The 21795-nt window shown below is 39.2% G+C and overlaps 1 protein-coding gene across 4 annotated transcripts in view; it reads left to right on the top strand.

Moving 5' to 3' along the window:
* Positions 1-21795, top strand: part of IMMP2L (inner mitochondrial membrane peptidase subunit 2) — a 444195-nt gene that overhangs the window by 13951 nt on the left and 408449 nt on the right. The window contains exon 4 of one of the 4 annotated variants that reach the window (XM_053464715.1): positions 9359-9490. The exons of the other annotated variants lie outside the window; for them this stretch is intronic. Within the exon in view, the coding sequence (XP_053320690.1) occupies positions 9359-9455 (97 nt within the window). The 3' untranslated portion in view covers positions 9456-9490. Of the gene's footprint in view, positions 1-9358; positions 9491-21795 lie in introns of those variants that run through there. 4 annotated transcript variants of the gene reach the window in all.

Genomic DNA, 21795 nt, shown 5'->3' with positions numbered 1-21795 from the left:
ATTGTGGAGTGCAAAACCCACTTTGCTTTTTGGTAATACCATTACGTAAGTTCATTTTACAGAACTGTGATTATTTGGCATTCAATCTGTAAAATGCTAAATCACCAGGGACAAAGTTAAATGTTGAATCTCTGAAGAACTACCAAGCGTGATTTATTTCCTTCCGTTGCACCAAATGGTATCAACAAATTAAAATGACAATAAACATTACACATACACCATTCCTAATTGAAATTAGCATCTATTCATTGTGCTATGCAGAAGCAGATTTACTTTGCCCTGTGATTGTTAAAGAATTCCAATCGAAGAATTTAAGTGGATTATTAACGAAGATCCCTTAAGGGTGGCATTTCCATCAAGAATTAATTGCCTTTTGTATGATTACCTGTTCACACTAAGTCATATATTCTTCATATGAGGATTAGGTAATGAGTCTGAATAATGGGTTTATGTTACTCTTCATTTTACTTACATAGGATGATGAAGTAATTTGTGAGATTCTTAATCTTTATTGCATGTGCAACAGAACACTTATATAGTTCCCAATTAGTTGTCCCTGGGTTGATAAGTGATGAAAATATATGTCTGTGGGAAAGATCCCAGTGTTTAAAACTTGAAAATGGATTTGTCACATTTTCCTGCATGAGACAGGCTTGCCTCCAGTCTGCAGAGGAGAGTCTTATGTGTATGTATAATATATTGTTAACTATTTACAGTAGCTGTGTAGTCAGTAGGGTTACCTAGTTTGTGTGCTTAGCTAGTTTGTGTTAGATAAAGCTGCCGTTTCTTCATGGCACTTCAGTGTCTCTCCCAGCCAGACTTCAAGCAAACTGGGCCAGGTCATCCTCTGATGATGCCAGATGCCCCTTGAGTGAAGTATTGCTGAATATAAGGCCAATACAATCTGTAGCATTTTCTGCAATACACATCTTGCCTATGGGACGTTGGACTCCATTTGGGCAGGGTCGTGGAAGTCCCTTTAATTTTTACAAATTTTACAGGTTTTTAAGTGTATATATAATAAAGGATGACCAGAGACCCTGTACAGTTGGTGGTCCCTTGCAGCTGATTTAGTAACCATTTGCCTAGATCATCTCTCTCTCTCTTAGGCAACCTTTAAACAGTTTGGCTTTGGCTGGATAGTTCCCGCACATGCCCAGTAGCACACACACATTGCCTGCTCCCTGCTTGTGCTACCCTCACTAACTGACTATTAAAACTTGTGATGTAACTTTATACCACGTTAGCATTCCGTTACACATGAATTCCTGCCGCATTTTACAGCATTATTATGCCTATGTAAAATCAGTATATTTTTAATGTCTATATGTCCTGACCTTTTCCCATTGTGGGCCACTATTGCATGTATGATCATATCACCAGTGGGGCAACAGGTAATATCCATAGGATATGGGGAGCTACAAAACAGGAGACCTAAAATGTCTTCTATAGGCCTTGTTTAACGGGTAGGCCTTTAGTTGAGCAGCTTTGTTTCAAATGAATGGCTTAGTCCTGAGTAATCATCATTTCACATCTCGGTAATTCCAATTGTGTGACAATGTTCATTCATGGATATATTTTCCAGCTCATCTATTTCACTGAACAGGCATCTTGCATAATAAAGCATACATTTTTTTCTATTGTTTCATCAGCTTAACTCCTACAAACCCCTCCTGTGACATAAACTATACAAAATACCCACTGTGCTGCTTACCCATTTGGTCTTTTCATTTCCATTGTTTTACATGCACTAGTATGCAGCACGTAACATTTTTCTAAACCTCATATATTCTTTAAAGCAAATGCAGTCCCACTTCGTATCTGCTCCTCTAAATTTCTATTAATAAAAATTTGTATTGGGGTCAATGGTTTTCATAGTAAATGTTGCAGCCACCTATGCCCTGCATTTGTTATCTTTTTAAGAATAACTTATATAAATAAAATAGCATGGGCTTGACATGCTGCATAATTTTTTTGGCTTTGGGGTTACTTCTATGTAGAGAAACACAATGCTTTCAGGGCTTAGCATTTCATTTTAAACACTATCTTTTGACAAATGAATTTTATAGAGGTTGTCAGGGTATAAGATGTCGCTTTTGCTGACCCAGAGATACGGGTTGTACAATTTAGGCAAAAAAAGGCTTACAGAGTGTGAAAATCTAACCCACACAGAACAAAATGACTGGTAAAAAAATCAGTGTTAGACCATAAAGATGTCGGTAATAAATAGCACGCTGAATTGGCTAAAATATGAATAACTTGACATGGGTTGTAGAACACCTTTCCAGCTGTCTGAACAATACTGAAAACCATAAATGTGTCTTCTAAGAACTTGCATGTATCTGTAAGTTTGACAAGTAATGTTTACTTAGTATTAACCTTTTTGTCCTACTTTGTAGCCAGAGAACAATGTTACTATCCATTAGGCATTGCTATATCAATAGTACAACATTTAAAGATATTGCAAATTATTGCAAACATGTATAACTTGCATAAAGGAAATGTTTTTTTTCTTTCTATCATAAAATAATTACAAAATTGTATTTTCTTTCTTAGAACTGTTCTTTTATAAAATAATTTAAACCATTCTAACACGCATTAATATTGCTGCCCCGGCTCAGATTCAAGTCCTGCAGTTCGTAAAAACAATACAACATCCAAATGATGGCAACGCAATATGATTCATAGTGAGGAAGAGTAAGAAGGAGGACTGTGTAGGAAGGCATAGTACAGAGAGCATAGGTTTATGTTTTAAGCATTGAAACTATGTGGCCTTTGACATTCTTTGAGTCATAATTTAATTTATCCTATAAAAACAAAAAACAGTTTAGAAATAGGAAACATATTCTAGCTGCCAGCCTGGATTATACTAGCTAACAGAACAATGTATTTTGAGAAATTAGTAATGCAGCATTTTATCTGAACAAATGTTATTATTTCCGATCATTCAATTACTTTGAAAGCACCAAAAGTAATCTGTTGTAAGAATATTTATACAGGATATGTTGAATATTGCTGTAGGGTTTAAGATAATTTCAATAGTTTGACTAATGAGTTTTAAAGGTATGCCTACCATATCTTCTATGATGGATCTACTTAAATAACCCCAATATTAAAAACTAGCTATAAGAAGAACCTGGTTAATTTACACATTACATTGTTGTATATATAATATAGTCTACGTATTGTACCTCTTTAGGATAAGAGAAAGGGAAGAAATGAGCTAGAGTTTGTAAAAGTGTGAATATCATCTGAAGTGGAGGCCAGTTCTACATTTGAGCTATTTCCATATTATTTATATATACACTAAATGGAATAACGTTTTGGGATACCTGTCCATTACACCAACAGGAATTTTTATGACATCACATTCTAACATACTATCATGTCCCTTGGAAAATAGTGCGGTAAATTTGGAGATTTCAAAGGTGTTTGATGTGGTTGAGGTCTTGGGCTCTGTGCGGGCCGGTCAAGCTCTTCCACACCAAACTCATCCAACCATGTCTATATGGACCTTGTTTGTGCACCATAATTATTCAGGATTTGGGCCCCTTACTTCCAGTGAGTGGAAACCTTAATGCTTCATCATACTAAGTTATTTTGGACAATGCTATGCTTTCAACTTGGGAACAGTTTGGGGAAGATCCTTACCAACATGACCGTGCCCCGGTGCACCTTTAACTTAAATGATGTTATGCAAATGAATAAGAAATATGGATACAATTTTTTTTTTTATCAAAATGCACACTTATGTTGCGAATACTATGTGATGAAGGATGTATAATACTTTTTATGGCATAATACTTTATAATGTCACACCTGGGCTGTTATGTACACTAGATCTCGGTGCCCACTTTAGCTTGTATGGAGATGTTTAAGTAGAAACAAGTAAAGTAAAAAAACATAGTTTCCCAAAGTAACTGCAGGCTCTGTATGATCTATTATGTTTGTATTTTTATTTTGAAACTATTGTGTACTTGTGCAATCATTTTTCAATACAGAAGGTTAATGAATCTTCCAATGAAAAAGTTATCTTTTGCCCTGTAGGAAATAGAAGTTGAAGTGACTATTTCTGTGCTTGTTATACTTAAAAGGAAATGTTGCCTCTTTTTTTTTTGTTCCCCAACTGCAGTTTTTAAAGCTGCTTGAAAAAAACAAAAATGAATAACGGAGAATGTCTACCTATAATGGGTGCATCAGTATGTATGTGTATGTATATATGGAGTCTGTGAGTCTGATATAACCTAGGATAGGAAGGACTCAGAGCCACATGTGGATTAATAAGCAGAAGTCTGTATTATTTGCACACCTTGACAGGATTACATTAACAAATACATTAAAAAGAATCCTTGCGCTTCTCAGTAATTACTACACAATGTAGTTTTTCTTACTACCCTTGGCCTGCTTGTCTGCTTGCCAACTTAACCCCTTCCGAACAAAGTCCATACATGTACGGGCTCATGATGCAATGCATTCGTGACAATACATGTACATGTAGGGCTGCTTTAAAATGGCTGCCATCTGTGGCTTTGCAGCATCCAGCCTAAAATTGTCAGCATCTACGGAAAATGGCTGCAATCGGTGGCTTTGCAGCATACTGGGAGGAAGCTGTGTTAACGACACATCTATGTTTTGTAACAACCCTACAGTCTCTGCTTATATTGCCTGACTCATAAGTCGCTGCATATTTTTGTGAATAACAATACATGACTTTTTATCTTAATTATTTTTTCTTATTTTTTTTTTCCTAACCAAAGGCAAACTTACTTAAAAGAAGAATTGACTTTATTTGTGTCCTCAATTTATTTAGTCGCCGTAGTCGATTTATTATGTAATCTGATTTTCAGTTTCTCATATTAAACAAAAAGCCCAAATAAAAATAGGTTGATTATTCAATCAATGTATATGCGTAATGTCCAAGCGCTGTGATGTGCGTAAACAAATGAATCCTGGAGAGAACATAGACAATGTAAATTGAAAAGATGGAAACCTCTTGAAGTAAGCTTCTAATGTAGCAATTACATAACGTAGCTATTGTCTAGCTTTTCTGCCGCTGACACAAATTAAATGAGCAAAAGCACTTAGAGACAGGCTTTGTGTTTTATAAATAATTTCTCCCTTATCCAAAACAAACATTTGAAAGCAGGGGATAATATAGCCAATATTTGAAAATATGTAACAAAAAACTGTTACGTTTAAATATTCTACCTTGCACCAGGTGCGCTGAGGATTAATAGTTCTACGCGGAGATGTTATAATTAGCAGCGCGGGACTTAAGGGAGATCCATCTAGTGACATTATCACCTAAAATGGGGGTATTCTAGATTTACTTAGAAAATAAACCAAAAACCTGATTTTTAATGATTGGCCCATTTTAGTTTTTATTTATTTATTAAGCTAGTTTGAGGAACGCTTTGCCCTTTTACTTGGGGGGGGGGTGATCAGGACACTGTGGTTCTGGTTATTGTCTTCCTATTGCGTATATGCCCATCTTGACTTCATGTATTTATAATTCAGCTTTTAGTATTTACTTTAAAATGTTTTAACTTGTTTCATAATTGGTGTAGAGAAGAAATGCGTCTAGAGAGAAAAAGGGTTGTATATGTTCACGTTAAATGAAACTAGCATAATAGGTTCTATGACAAGTAGGTTAAATACCACTGAAATTACTGAACTGTTTTACAAAAATGATCGCATCTAGACAGTGTTTATGCCCGATTCATTAGTGTGATGTCTTTTTTTGTCTTGAATGGGAATTTGTGATTTCATGTAACGTTTATGGTCTGCATAAATGGTCTGCGGTTGACATTTATCAGCAGATCATACTTACCAACCCCAGAATGTGTATATCCCCTTCACCTTCTTTACATAGCAATAAATTAGTTACCCTATATTAAATATTTTTTTTTTAAATGCTGTTACTTTGTAGAATGTTGCCTAACATTTTTTACTCATGTAATGCAATCAAATTGAGTCTTCATCAGAGCACGTAAATGTCAGCCAATCTTTCATTTAACTGCATGTAAGGAGGACAAAACACTTCATATTATTTTCTTCCAAAATTACTTGCATACATTTAACCTGGAAGATATTGCAAACTTACAGTATGTTCATGATAGTAAAATAGATGTCCATCAACCCCTCTAGCTTACTGTCCTAAGAGCCTCGGTACTAGTTGGTGGCTAAATAGATTTTGGTAGTTGAAGGGCATTGCATTAAGGGTATAACATTATGTCACAGCTCTGCAACATACCTTGGGTGTGTGTGTTGTGATCAATGCATTTTATTGAAAGGAAAGCATTTGCTTTAACATTGACACTTATACAGAAGCAGATTTTGAAAAGAGTCAATCATTTTCATACCTTTTCCATGTTATGAGCTTATAGGAAGGAAGAGCATGTAAGTTAAAAATATTCAGCAGGTGTTGTCATAGAGATTTTATGGAGTCCTCTGCATGCACCATGGACTTTCACAATATAGTATAATGTATTATAACATAAAGCAGTATACCAATGCAAGCCTAGGGCTAGTGAGGCTAGAATTTCTTCGCAATTTTGCCAGCCCGCCGCTGCAAAGAGGCGTCTGCATCTCAGGACCCTGTGTAGAAGATAGGTTTGACAATAGGTCAATGCTTGGCTTTCTTTATACTAACATATTTGAATATATAGAGGGGCTTTATACAGAATGCAATAGGTAATGCCACCTCCCTTCCTTGCCTAGACCTGTGATATGTTACCAGTTCCTATAGCTGGCAGGGGATTGCTATGTATGGATGTCCAGAATGAAGGTGGTTAAGTGATTTGCGTTCCTATCAAAAAGCTGAAGACGTGCCAGCTTGTTCTCTGAGCTCTCATTATGATAAATTACCAGTTACATCAAACTGTGCTTAATTACACTCAGAAGCTTTATCATGTGTAATGATCGCTGTTGTGTCACATTTTAAAAAGATAGTTAGTCTGTTAATCTTTCATATTACAAATCTTTAGGCGTCATGTTATTCAAATATCAATAAGCAAAATATGCATGGAATAATACTCAGAAAAAGGATTGAGGCATTTTCTAGTTTTGGTGGATAAAATGCAGATTATACAAACATTTTAACTGCATTTATTTATCATATTATTTATGACAAGTCTATAGGATTTACATGGTGTGCATTAAATAATTTTTATAGCACCACGTTAAAAGTAACTAACATATAGTCTAGCAACGAAACATGAAGTTTTGTGCCATGATATCTTATTCAGGCTCAAAGAGGACTGGTAGGACAAGGCAGTAGAGTAAATGAGTAAACTTTATAGATAGAGGCCCAGATATCTTCACTTTCCTTAAAGGTAGATAATCCATTGTAGACTTTAGCCTGGCTTGTCATTAAGGGAGGAATATTAGCCAGCTTAAATGCCTTCACATATTTGTGTCCTTATCTGGAATTAATTTTGGCTTAAAGCCTCATCCAGGGTTTCACTTGACCCTGTCTTAGTTTTTTCCTTAGTGCTCACAATCTTCTGGCTTTCACTTTTAGAAAACCTGAGAACCCAACAAAGATAAAAACTCTGGGACCACAGCTTATTTTAACATTCGACCACTTCTTATATTTCTGGTAGAAGGATACATTATAGATACGTTTGATCATGAACAATACATGTTATGGTGATAGATAAAGGTACTTTTTGACAGTGGCAAAAACATTAGTAAAGGTAAAGTGATGCTTTCTGGTCAAGCAGGATATCAATGTCTCACCATATTGTGCCTCCATCAAGCCTGTGTCTGTCTTTTACTGCCCCCTCACATCATCCCTGCATCCAATAGAGCCTGAGACTTCCTAATGCTGCCCAGTTCTACCCCTTACCAGCTGCTATATAAAGATGAGCCAAGCTCTAAGGAAGCATTACTGGAACAGTTTCATGTATGAGTACATCATATACAGAACATTGAAAACATGTCATGTATATCACATACAGAACATTAAATAAATGTCCTTCCCTGTCCTCTTGTATGAATCCTGCTTGTAGGGCTCTAGCAGGACTGGTTGGGAGCGTAGAGCAGGGTGGCCCAGCAGGAGGGTAGGAACAAAAGACAAAGTCCAAGAGGCAAATCCGAATCAGGGCAGGCAACGAAGGTGCAACAACGGGAGACGAGCCGGGTCAGGATAGGAGAGAAACATGAAGTCCAGAAAACAATGCCGAGGTCAGGTGCCGGGAGGTCAATCAAATAGCAAAGGAATACGCAAAGGAATGGGTCAGAGCAGGGGCTGAGGGAACCAGAGAGCTCAATAACTAAGCACAGACGGAAGGGTGTCCAGGGTTTTTATAATTCACAGGTAAAGCCCTGACTCCTCACCTGTGAGGTTATGCAATCCGCCTAAGGGATTACCAGCCTTTCTCTCCGCCTCCCCCATCTCCACCAATGGGATGGGGTCCACGAAGGCCAGGACACTCCCTCCTGCTGTCCCCACCATGGGGGTGTGTGTGGGTCGAGGTATGCAATGGAGCGACGGCACACAGTGCGGCGGTTGAAAACATGTAGCATTCCTGTTTGGGCTACAACTGATACCTTTAATTATGTATTTCGAATTATCGTGAAGCACCATAAAATCCTAGATCCCATAAATGATGTATAGATAAATGTTCTTGGCAAAATTGCTTTTCTACTGTGACATATGGAAATAAACGTGTTCACTTGCTGAAAAAGTCATCTTCTCACATTCATTTTCTTTATCATACTTGTCTTAAAAAGTACATACACCAGATGGGAAAAGGTTATAGTCATTTTACATCATGCTGTGTCTGTAAAGTACCGAGTTACACTGTTGCGATGAACACTTTCCTCTGACTGATTAACTATTTTCTTGTCCTTGTAATTTATGCAACAATTATGTTTTTTTTTTTTTTTTTAGCAAAGAAGACATCTTTTTTTTTACCATTTTAATCCTTTTGTGTAATTATATATTATACAATACTGTGCAAAAGTTTTAGGCAGGTGTGAAAAATACTGTAAAATAAGAATGCTTTCAAAAATAGACATGTAATTTTTTTATTTTTAGCATTTAATAAAATTCAAAGTAAGTAAACAGAAAAACATCTAAATTTAATGAAAAGGGCGAAAGAAGGCCTTGCTCACAGGTTTACAACATTTGGTACACTTGATATTTTACAGCCTTGGATCTAACTTCTGAGGATGAACGTAATCATATATAATCTGCAAGGTAGAGCCTCGTATACAGTTCTACTCCAGCATGAGCCTTGATGAGTGTAATCCTTGAGTACTTAATTCCCAAATAGCCTCAATGGTGGCTTTAATCACACTCCATTCATACAACACTTTCTATCTCTACCTCCTTCTTTCTCTGTCTTCTCAGGTGGTGCTCTTGTTCCAGCTCTCCACGGTTATTAAGGCCTGCTGTAGTAGTTTTGCGTCAGGGTGGCACCTTGGCGCACACCCATACCCCAGATTGAAGGAATGGGGAGGCTGTTGTGCACCGAGGCTCCATCCTGTGCGGAAGTATTACAGTACTGCAATGCAGACGGATCTGCAGAGAGGCATTTCTACACTTCCTTCTCTGTGGATCAGTCTGCATTATTCTGACTCGTCTAGTATATTCTCTATTATTTGCTCCTCTGAGGTGGGCTTGTTATACCATGGCGACTGCACTTCATTATTAATGCTGTTATACTTGAGTAGTGTTTGGTACCTTAGGCCAATCAGGGCATAAAAATAATATTAAATTAACAATAATATGAAGAGTAGTCTAATGAGCTGTGCTTTATTATGGAACTCCATTAATATGCACAATTACATCTTCTCAGGTTATTGAAACGTTGCCTTTTCAGATTGTGGCTCCTCAATTATTGTCCTCTTGAATCACCTTCTGTCCTGCCATCTGAACACTACATCTATGCAAAGCTCATTAACCACTTACTCCATACTCCTTGATTGTTTTATTAACCAAAATTTAACTGAAGATAAGGGGTGAGGGGGCTGGCAAGGCAGGTATAGCAGTGGCCACCCCTTAATTTACACACTAGCGCACTCACTATAACACATACACACATTAACCAAAACATACCCAATGCATCATACTCCACTCTTGCTCTCATATCTGGCTTACTCGTTTCACACCTCACTCATCACACCTTTACCTTTACTCCCTGGAGCCTTTTTCTTATAGCTGCGCACATGCTCTTGCATTGCGTTAACACCCCCCGCCTCTGAGAGTGAGCCAGTCCCATTTGAGCAATAATTGATGGCCCATGGGGAAAAGCCCCCTGTCCCCCATGCCACTCCATCCCAGCTGAAGATAAATTAACAGTTAACCTGACAGGAGTTGAGTTTTTCTAATGAAGCTAACACTCTGTTAGCAAGACGTTTAGACTCAATATACCACACACTTTGAAAATAGGAGTTACAAACCTGGGCGTGATTGGTAAAAAATGTCTTCCGCTATGTCTTCTCTATGGATAGACTGGGTTGGAATCTAGTGTGGTACCTGAGAACTGATGGAGGGTATTTTAAACTCTTAGTTTGTATATCTCATATATGGTTCTTCTAAGTGTTCAAAGCTAAAGTAATGTGCTGCTTTTTCTTTCTATAGGCCTATTTGGCTTCATATACTCATGGTGTGATTAGCTGGATGCCATTTTTGCCCATATTTCTTTTTTCTTTTTTTTTTACTCATTATTAGAATGTGGGCTCGGTGAACCATGACTTTTGTTTATTTGCTGAAAAATAGAAAATGAAAAGTGCAATGACAAGTTAAAATGTTTACCTTGTTGTATGAGGTGTTGCTACAAACTAATTGCTGTCTGCAATATACATGACCTGCTTGAACCCTAGGCTTTCATGTGAAGGTTTATTTGAATAAGAGTTTGAAATGTTAGCAATAACAAAGTGTCTCTTTCAGCTATAGCTTGCTTGACCGAAGGTCAGCTGATTAAATTTCCAGTAATGTGAAGCTCTGTCTGTTCCGATAGGCCTCTGGTGGTGCTGACATTATTTCTCTAAGATAATGTAGAAGGAATGTGTATAATAATTGGGCCTAAGTCTGACAAGGTAATTAGTCGAGTAGGATCATGAAGATGGTGACTTTAGTTTGACATGTGGCAAATAAACAGCAAACACATGAATTCACCAAATACCATGCAAGAAAAGTCGGAAAGAGATCGTAGTTGAAAACTAAAAAGATTGTTACATTATATATACAATATACATATATACAATACTGTGTTGTATATACACACAATACTGTTACATTATTGTTGCAAAGGTAATTAATATTATCATATTATTACCAAATAGATTCTTGCGGTAGCAATGTAAAAGATGTCATGCATTAAACATACCAAGTTTTTTTCTTCTCCAGGAAATCCCCGCCAGTGTGGTTTTTCATGTAATTCTCACATGAACACAAGTGGAGTAATTCAATCCATGCTTCAGTCACTTTGACAGTTCTACTGGTACCATTGGGGCTTCCAGGCTTAATGCATCATATATATATATATATATATATATCATTATATATGAAGTACTGGTGTTTGAATCTATTGTGGGGCAGTTTACTTAAAATTGACATGTAGCTTGACTCAAAAATACTCAATCAATAACAAGATTCAGGAAATGGCCTATAAATTATTGACAATGTGGTGCAGATTCCTGACAGATCGTGGCCGTATCTTTCCTGATTTAGGAGATGGATGGTGGAGGTGTTTGGGTGGGCCAGGGACGTATATACATATTTGGTGGTCGTGCCCTAAACTGAAAAAAGCTCTCGCATCGGTCTTCAGGGTGATCTATATGATAGCAGACCCAAGTTTTATAGTTCCCCCAGCTGTGGTATTGTTGCACCATACGAGCATGTCGATCTCAAAATAACATTAAAAACATTGACCTTACATTTACTGAATGTGTCAAAATCCTTAATTCCATTAAGAAGGAAATCTGTACCTCCATGCCACATAAGTGGAATGGATAAATAAGATACCATTTATCCGCATGATGGAGGAAATGGTTCTTGCCGCCAATGGTAATGAGGCACAGTGCAAATTAAACTGGATGACCTGGGCAGAACACCTGAGGCCTGGTCTCGACATTATGGATTGCAGTGACACCTTGGACCCTTGACTAAAAACGATGCATATAATTGTTTTCATGGTTTCAAAGCAGTGGTCATCAGTGAGGTTGCTTCTGATATACTGGAGTATTACCATTTTACAGAAAGGGCCAGTGGTATGTGTCACGAACGCACTCTACTCCAAGCGTGCGCGTGACTTGGTTCTGGTGGTAAAAGGGTTAAAATTCACTATCTGTCTGCACTAGACCGAAAATAGCGATAAAAATACAAATATCCACCCTACTACCACCCGCACTTAACTATAATGATATAACAAATATCAAAATAACGCTGCCACCACCAAGACAATTTAGAAATGGAGTGTCTTGGTACCCCAAATGAATCAGACTATAAAAACCCACACAGTATATTTTAACACAATAATTATGTGATTTAAAATTACCAATTAAATGGTCTCTTCAGGTAACGTGAGTCTTTACCAGACAAAGGCAGAACTTAATAAAGGAATATTTATTATGAGTAAAAAAAATCACAGTGCATACACAAAAAGATGATAAACAGATTTACACCAAACAGATAAAATAAAAAGGAGAAAATTACAGAAAACCTAACTACTCACTGAATGGTCAAGTAACAGTTTTTCTGTCCGTAGGGCTCCGGCAAGGAAAGATGGCGACTTACTCAAAATTAGATCTTGGCCCCTAGTAAGCACACTGACCCATCTTCTCTCGTTAATTTTATACACTTTCCCAGTTCATCTCGAGTTTCCAAGCCGGCCCAGAGGTGGTATAAGCGGAGGGAAGGTGTACCATAGGTGACCTCCCCCTTGTGTGGTGGAAACATATCAGTCCAAATAATTTATATTCATTTTATCGTCCCTCCTGTGCTCGCCACAGCCATAATTCATACATTTATGAATTTCCTGTAAATTGTGAAGTCCATAGATATGTCACACTAGCTACTTATGACTAAACATCATAGACTTCACAATTCCTTCCAAACTGGTTAAGTGGCGCTGCCATGTTTGTACTCTTTTTGTAGGGTGTGCTTTCCCCGTTCTAGGTATGCACACAAGGAGGTATGATAATGAATATATAAGTTATTATTGATATGTGTTTGATATGACCTGGATATGAAATGGTTTTCCTGACTGCTAGTGGTCACTTAGCATATCAAAGAATCCATTATATATGAGGGGATACAGGCATATGGTCGTCTACATTTGAACCTAGACAAAACGGCAGCTCCACTGCAGGACCTAACACCCCGTAGAAGGCCCCGGTTGGAGTCCGAGCTTCAAAAGGACAAATTTATCTCACAAGACCTTTTGGCACCACATTTGGCCTTTTTGGCCTGTACAATCAAATGAACCCCTCCAATACTGAAATTGGCCATACCATCTCTACTAGGTAGCAAGTCCATGTATGCACTACACAAGTTGGTGTGACACCTCCCCCAAATAAGATGGTGGCCCAGAGATTAAGCCACAAGCTTATCTCTGCGCCTACCTACTTTTTCCCTGGGTAACAGTTTCCGGCTAAGATAAAGTATTTCTTTGGGAAAACCCACCCTACAGAAGGTACTTTTCAAAGCATCGGCTACGTTGTCTGCTCTGTTACAGGATAAGGCCATGGTCTCAGGGTACCCAGGGGCATAGTCCATCCCCTTAGTAACAGATTGGTTCTCCATGCGGCTCGGTATAGCTATAAGCCCCAACAAATCTACTCGATGGGTAGCTAGGGTGTCTCGCCCTGGCTTCCCAAACCATGTAGGCCCTGCGTAAGGGATAACAGAATGGTCACCAGTTTCACCCTCTCCCTTGTGTCCCGACTTCGTAGTCCCACAGAATACGGGCACGAGTGCACCAAAGCCCTCTCTTTGTCCCCTATTCTGCTGCCAGGTTACCACAGCTATGATTGAAACATCTGTCACTCCACCTGTTCCACTCCAAGGATGCATACATACAGGACCCTGGGAACCAGCTAATCCTGACACAGAGGAACATTCACTCACCCTCTGCCCTTCTTCACAGGGTGGCCCCCTCACATTTTCGCACAGCACCTCAAACATCCCTGGTTCTGGCACAGATTCGCTCTGCCCTCCCTCCCAGTGATGCAAAACCTCCACATTCTCACACGGTACCTCAGACACCCCTGGTTCTGGCACAGATTCGCTCTGCCCTCCCTCCCAGTGATGCAAAACCTCCACATTCTCACATGGCACCTCAGACATCCCTGGTTCTGGCACAGATTCGCTCTGCCCTCCCTCCCAGTGATGCAAAACCTTCACATTCTCCCACAGCACCTCAGACATTCTGGGTTCTAGCACAGGCAGACACGCACAACCTTTCTGCCCACTCTCCCCATGAGGCTGCCCTGGTACATTTTTATACACTGCCCTTTCTATGGTAGGGCCCCTAGAATACCTGGATAAATCAAAAGTGTCATCCTCCGGCATATATTTTGACAACAGCCTACCCAAATCAGTACCCAGTAACACATTAGTAGGAATGTTATCTGATACCCCCACATCTCTTACACCCTTCCCCGCTCCCCAATCCAAAAATACTCGTGCCATTGGCACTGCATGAAGTACTCCCCCAATTCCCCGCACTGTTAAGTTCTTGCCAAGAATAAAGTCCTCAGAGCTCACTAGCTCTGGACGCACAAGAGTCACTTCTGCCCCCGTGTCTCTGAGCCCCACAGTTACCTTGTTTCCCACAGTCACAGGTTGCATATTCACATTGGGGGTGTTCTCAGCGCTGGAGACGAACAACACCGAAGATGGTGATTCTGAGGGGTGACCCACTCCTGTGGATGGCGTAGGATTTCTTTTCTCCGGGCAAGTAGCGCTAATGTGCCCCACTTTATTACAAATAAAACACCTGCGGCTATCCCCATACGTAGAAATGGCACTAGCTCCCCCTCTCCCTGAGGTAGAAACTGACACAGAAGATGGTACAGTAGACTGGGTGGTGGGAAGCCGTGGTGTAGTGTTCTTCCAGCTGGATGCTCCTGTAGAAAAACCTCTGCTCCGGTCCGATTGTGCTCGGTTGGCAGTGTGGAAATCCGCCAGCTCACCCGCTTCCAGTGCTGTCTTGGGCTCCCGGTCCAGCAGCCATTCTTGTACATTGGCTGGGCACAACTGCAAAAACTGTTCCTTGATGATCAGATCTTCCAAGCTTTCTAAGGTTTTAATCTCCAGCCCTCTAATCCACTGCCGGAATGCCGTCGTCAGGTGTCCCACAACTGCAGTGTAGCTCTCGGTGGAACGCTTTTGCAAAGTCCGGAATTTCTTTCGGTACACCTCAGGGGTAAGGTTGTACCGTCTCTGCAGTGCAGCCTTAATTGCCTCATAGTCCTGGTCAGATTCTGCTGGTAGCTCTGCAAATGCTTCCAGTGCAGGACCTCTGAGACCAGGGGTGAGGTACTTTGCCCACTGGTCCTTTGGTAATTGGTACTGCCTGCAAACCTTTTCAAAACTGCGCAGAAAAACATCCAGATCCCCATCTTTGTCTAAAGTGGGAAAATTCTCTGCACGTGGTTTGGGTGCAGAAGAGTCTCTTGAAACCACACTGATAGGTGAGGCACTTAACCTCTCCAACTCTGCCAGTTTTAGTTCATGCTCTCTTGCCGCCTGGCGCTCTGCAGTCTCTCTCTCAGCCTGGCGCTCTGCAGCTTCCCTCTCTCTCTCAGCCTGGCGCTCTGCAGCTTCCCTCTCGGCCTGGCGCTCTGCAGCTTCCCTCTCGGCCTGGCGCTCTGCTTGATATTTAAGGATAAGCTGCAGTCTGAGGTTTGCATCTGCTGAGTCCACGTATTTGAAAACAGTTTGTAGGTAAGAGTCCAAGGGATCTCCAGATCTTGGCACGTCACCGACATCAGCTACAGGTATCTCCCGTATGACCATGCCTCCCTCAGAAGTGTTTGCAGCATCACTTTGCGCTGCTTGTTGCATATCATAGTCCACAAGCGCTTGAATAAGTTCATCCTTTGATTTTCCCCGGATGGGAATACATTGTTCACGGCAACGTTGCTCCAGAGCACTCTTGGACTGTGTTTGGTATTCCATTTATCACACCGGCCCAAATGAATGATAGCAAAAGAAAAGAAAACAAAGAGGGGGGGGCTGTTGAGGTGTAAATATACTAAGTATGCACTGAGTTCAGCCTTTGGAAATTGAGAGACAATTTCTTTTTAGTGTCTGGATTAACTAGCAAATCCAGCAACACTGAAATCTGGTACAGAAAAAGATGGAAAAATCTTTTTAACTATCCCACCGCTATGCCACCAATTTGTCACGAACGCACTCTACTCCAAGCGTGCGCGTGACTTGGTTCTGGTGGTAAAAGGGTTAAAATTCACTATCTGTCTGCACTAGACCGAAAATAGCGATAAAAATACAAATATCCACCCTACTACCACCCGCACTTAACTATAATGATATAACAAATATCAAAATAACGCTGCCACCACCAAGACAATTTAGAAATGGAGTGTCTTGGTACCCCAAATGAATCAGACTATAAAAACCCACACAGTATATTTTAACACAATAATTATGTGATTTAAAATTACCAATTAAATGGTCTCTTCAGGTAACGTGAGTCTTTACCAGACAAAGGCAGAACTTAATAAAGGAATATTTATTATGAGTAAAAAAAATCACAGTGCATACACAAAAAGATGATAAACAGATTTACACCAAACAGATAAAATAAAAAGGAGAAAATTACAGAAAACCTAACTACTCACTGAATGGTCAAGTAACAGTTTTTCTGTCCGTAGGGCTCCGGCAAGGAAAGATGGCGACTTACTCAAAATTAGATCTTGGCCCCTAGTAAGCACACTGACCCATCTTCTCTCGTTAATTTTATACACTTTCCCAGTTCATCTCGAGTTTCCAAGCCGGCCCAGAGGTGGTATAAGCGGAGGGAAGGTGTACCATAGGTGACCTCCCCCTTGTGTGGTGGAAACATATCAGTCCAAATAATTTATATTCATTTTATCGTCCCTCCTGTGCTCGCCACAGCCATAATTCATACATTTATGAATTTCCTGTAAATTGTGAAGTCCATAGATATGTCACACTAGCTACTTATGACTAAACATCATAGACTTCACAATTCCTTCCAAACTGGTTAAGTGGCGCTGCCATGTTTGTACTCTTTTTGTAGGGTGTGCTTTCCCCGTTCTAGGTATGCACACAAGGAGGTATGATAATGAATATATAAGTTATTATTGATATGTGTTTGATATGACCTGGATATGAAATGGTTTTCCTGACTGCTAGTGGTCACTTAGCATATCAAAGAATCCATTATATATGAGGGGATACAGGCATATGGTCGTCTACATTTGAACCTAGACAAAACGGCAGCTCCACTGCAGGACCTAACACCCCGTAGAAGGCCCCGGTTGGAGTCCGAGCTTCAAAAGGACAAATTTATCTCACAAGACCTTTTGGCACCACATTTGGCCTTTTTGGCCTGTACAATCAAATGAACCCCTCCAATACTGAAATTGGCCATACCATCTCTACTAGGTAGCAAGTCCATGTATGCACTACACAAGTTGGTGTGACAGTATGTAAAATGGCTTTCTGGGGGTAGTAATAAGGGCAGGGAGAATATGCATTCAATATACCAGACCTGCCCAGAATAGATATGGTTTTGTTCAGATGGTTGCTAACTGCATCTATATTCTATATTACTCTGTGAGAAGAGCTGTCATAATAGCATCATACTTACATTGAAAAAGTTCTCATGGTGAGAGCACCTGTAGCAAATGCATGTGATGGTTGTCATCAGTCCATTCATGGCCTTATAATTACAGTGTTCTATGCTGCTGTCCTTGCCTCACATTTTAATGAGCGTTACGCAAAATAGGCTCCTGGAATAGGAGAGTTTGAAGTCAGCCCTGCTTTGTGTATCATGTCAACTGACAGGCATGACTGAGCTGATCATTCTCCTGCAGTTGATGTATTGCTCTTAACCTGAGCCTGGCTGTAAATTATAAATAATGTAAACTGCCTTTGGACTGCATAGTAGCTCCCATTGACATCATCACCATCTTAGTGCAATTCCTTTTGAATGCATTTGTGATGTTGATTACTCTGTGTACTCCTGGGGCCCATACATCAATTTTTTATTATCTTTTTACTATGACCACTGAGCACTAGAAATGTTCACATGTGCAAATGTTATTGAATGTGTCATACTTGGCTATTAGCAACTATGTTCAGTTACCTACAGACACAAAGTTGGATTCATGCACTTCCCTGGAAAATGAATGGTTGATGTATGTAGGACTTTACACTGTGGGGGGAAAAAAATAAAATAAATGATAATAACAAAATATATATATATATATATATATATACCGTGTATATTCGTGTATATATATATATATATATATATATATATATATATATATATATATTCAAGGCTTGACAGTTCTTTACCCCTGGTAAACTGCATAGACCTCCATTGATTGGGCTGGCTGTGGGAGATCAGAGGATCTCCCAAGCTGATCCATACTTCCGACTCTCTTCAGAAACAGGACAGAGTCAGAAAATAAGAACTGTCCTTTAAAACCCGCGGAGTGTTGGGAGGTATGTATTGAGGTCCAAACTTAGCTACTATGACGTTCTTCATTGTACATAGGAAATTTTTTTTGCAAGTTTGCTTTTAACCTGCTCTTGGAGGTAGCAGAATCACTAGTAAATGTAAAATTCAAAATATTTCATTGTGTGAATAAATTCCTCCAAAGACATCATCATGGGCATGGTTCAGCATTGAATGACTTTCTGTACAGTTGTTATAAATGGCATAATCAGATAAATCCAAGTGTCAATGTCAGCAAAGGGGTGCTGATTCATTTTTTGGATGGTTGCCATATAGCCAAATACTGCAGCTGTGTGAATAAGACTGCTAGTTTGAAAGTTTCCAAGGGACTTCTTTGTAGTCCTCTTTGCTTTGGAGCAGACTTGCTTTTATGAGGAAACACCTAGTGGTCTGCAGGGGCAGAATTTTTATATTAAATAAAAGCAAAACTTGATTTGGACTATAATCTTGGAATACTGTACACTTTTTATGTTATATTTATAGGGCTGTTAGTTGGATATGTTTGGGTGTGCTGTAGCTTGCTACCACTATTCTGTTAAACTTGTAGGATGCATAAAAACTACGAAAATTCATCACCTAATTACCAAAGTGCGTTTTAATATTATTGCTGCCTTGTCTATACTTTTGGTCATCTATCATAACAATGCCTAAAAATGAGGATTCATTAACGGTTGTGTACGGGTAAATTAAAAACTTGCTGACTCTTTGGAGAGAAAAAAAAAAATACCAATCTTGCAGTTATTTGTAAATTTGATTTATGCTCTTATTTAAAATGGACTGAAATTACTGATGAGAAGTAAAACAGAGAGTTGTGTATACAGCTGGAAGAGTAATGTTTTGTTTCTTTGCCCTGTAATGTGTTGTGAAGAATGACTACTCAGACACAATAATTAAATGGAAGGTGAGTTTAACAAGCTTTGCGCTCCTCCGGGTGCCTGCATTTACTCTGCTAGCTTCCAGAGATAATTCTGCGTATGACTGTGTTGCAAATAATAACAAATTGTTTCCTTAGTCTTAAGTCGGTGTGTTTGGCAAATGTATAATTAATGTGGAAGAGCAATATTCTGTAATAAGGGAGACATCTGTATGGCAAGATAATGCTTGTTATCAATGGAAGGAATCTGACAGCAAAGGGTGTTCAAGGGTATGCGAGATAACCTCTAATCTAGTCTATCTTTAGATCAATGGGAATTGTATGAAATGCATTTCCTCCCCTCCCTTCATTGCTGCCAGGCAATGAAGCAGGACAATTTCTGATTCCCTGTGTTGCACTCAGGGAGTTTAACATGACTTATTAGATCCCTAATCATAAATGTCTCAACCGGCTTTTTAAAATTAGTGCCGTTTCACTGTGACTTTGTGACACCGCAATATATAGACACTCAAACATATCGCAGAGAATAAAGTTAAAAGCGTGAAATATATGTTATTATGCATGGCCCGTGGAGAAACAACCATGACAGACACCATTATTTGGAAGTGTTTTTTTTACAACACGCTTTTCATCAAGTGCCTTTCCTAGGGAATCATCCATTGATGCTACAAGCAGCTAGCACATGACCTTTTCAGAGGCATGCATAAAGTTTCATAGTGAACTTCATTAGGCTACATAATGATTTTTTGTCCGTGCGCTATTGATTTCTTTCCCTTTGTTGACTGTGCCACAAACTTTATAACGTTACCGATGTCTGCTTTTGGATCCAGGCTAATGAGATAGCATTGAGTTATATGTTATGACAGTTGCCAGAGGGGTAGCTTAACAGACAACACTCTAACTGAACTAAACGTAGCGTGGCTGGCTGAACGTCATGAGGATTGTAGTTTTTGTAAGCCCCATGAATCCATCTGAGGAAGAGAACTCTGAGGTCCAGAAAGCCAGCCTGGCCATCTGTTATAAGAGTTGTCGGCTGGATATGCATGGCCATGTGCTGCTCAAGTATAAATGTTTACCTTGTGGCCGCTTATTCATCCTTAGTCTTGGACTGTGATTTTTTTACTCTGGCAAAATATAAGGTATCAACGTTAGTTTCTATTTCAATTTTCCTTGAGTTTTGTTATTTTTATTACTCACTTTATAGCAAAGAAAATCTGTTGGTTTTTTTCTCTCTTTAATGAAATAGATCTGTTGTAGAGGATTGTATAATGCCTACAGTTTAAATTTTATTAAAGGATAGCTGGCTAATTGGAAGATGATCTGTATCCTGTCATAACACCAAATTCAGCACATGCATCAAAAGTAAGAGTAAATTGGATTAACAAATTTGAAAGTTCTTTCACATAGTTTGAAGGAAAAAAGTGATCGATGCCCAGGGGAATTCAAATTCTGTTCAGCAAATTGTTGGTGATGGTGGGAGGCTAACAAAAGCAATATTAAAAGAAACAGCTCTTAAAGAAAATATTTTAGGGGTTTTGTAACTTTTTACATCCAATCCGTTCAAGAGCATTTAAATGTTAGTTTATCATTGTTCTGAAACTGCCCTATAGTTTCCTACCCAATTCTGTTGCAACTAAATAAATGTTTCCTCGAATGTCTACTTAAATTTATGGAATGTTAAGGTTTCGTCAATGAAAGAATCAAGTCAGTAGTTGACAAAATTATTCTAAATAGTTTTTGAAGTAAAAATAACTCTGTCCCTCTATAGTTTTTAGCATTGGTACAGCAGTTTATAAAGTAAAACTATAGAAATTATAACTATGTGGTTATAATCCAATGGAAGTTTTCACCTTCCTCTTTTTTTTTATAAGACAGGAAGCTGTCAGTAGGAGAAAAAGTAGAGAAAAACTGCAAGGAGGTAAGCTAAACTAGAAATAGAGTAGGTGGTGCAGAACACGATCCTCCGATACCAATATCCTGAGATGAAATGGCTACCCACAGACCCCGCAACCTGCTTCCTTACCTGAAGCGAAGATATATGGTTCCTAGGTCTGCTGTTGAAGTGAGAGATTGTATATGTATGTACCCTGTATGACCAAATGTATGTGGACACCCCTCGTAATTGTTGAGTTTAGGTGTTTCAGCTATATCTATTGCTAATAGGTACATGAAATCAACCACATAGGTATGCGATCTCCATAGGCAAATACTGGCTGTAGAATGTGTCTTACT

Source organism: Spea bombifrons, chromosome 4 (genome assembly GCF_027358695.1).
Source record: "Spea bombifrons isolate aSpeBom1 chromosome 4, aSpeBom1.2.pri, whole genome shotgun sequence".
NCBI lineage: Eukaryota > Metazoa > Chordata > Amphibia > Anura > Pelobatidae > Spea > Spea bombifrons.
The sequence above is the reverse complement of the archived record's forward strand: the minus strand, read 5'-3'. Positions and strand labels throughout refer to the sequence as shown.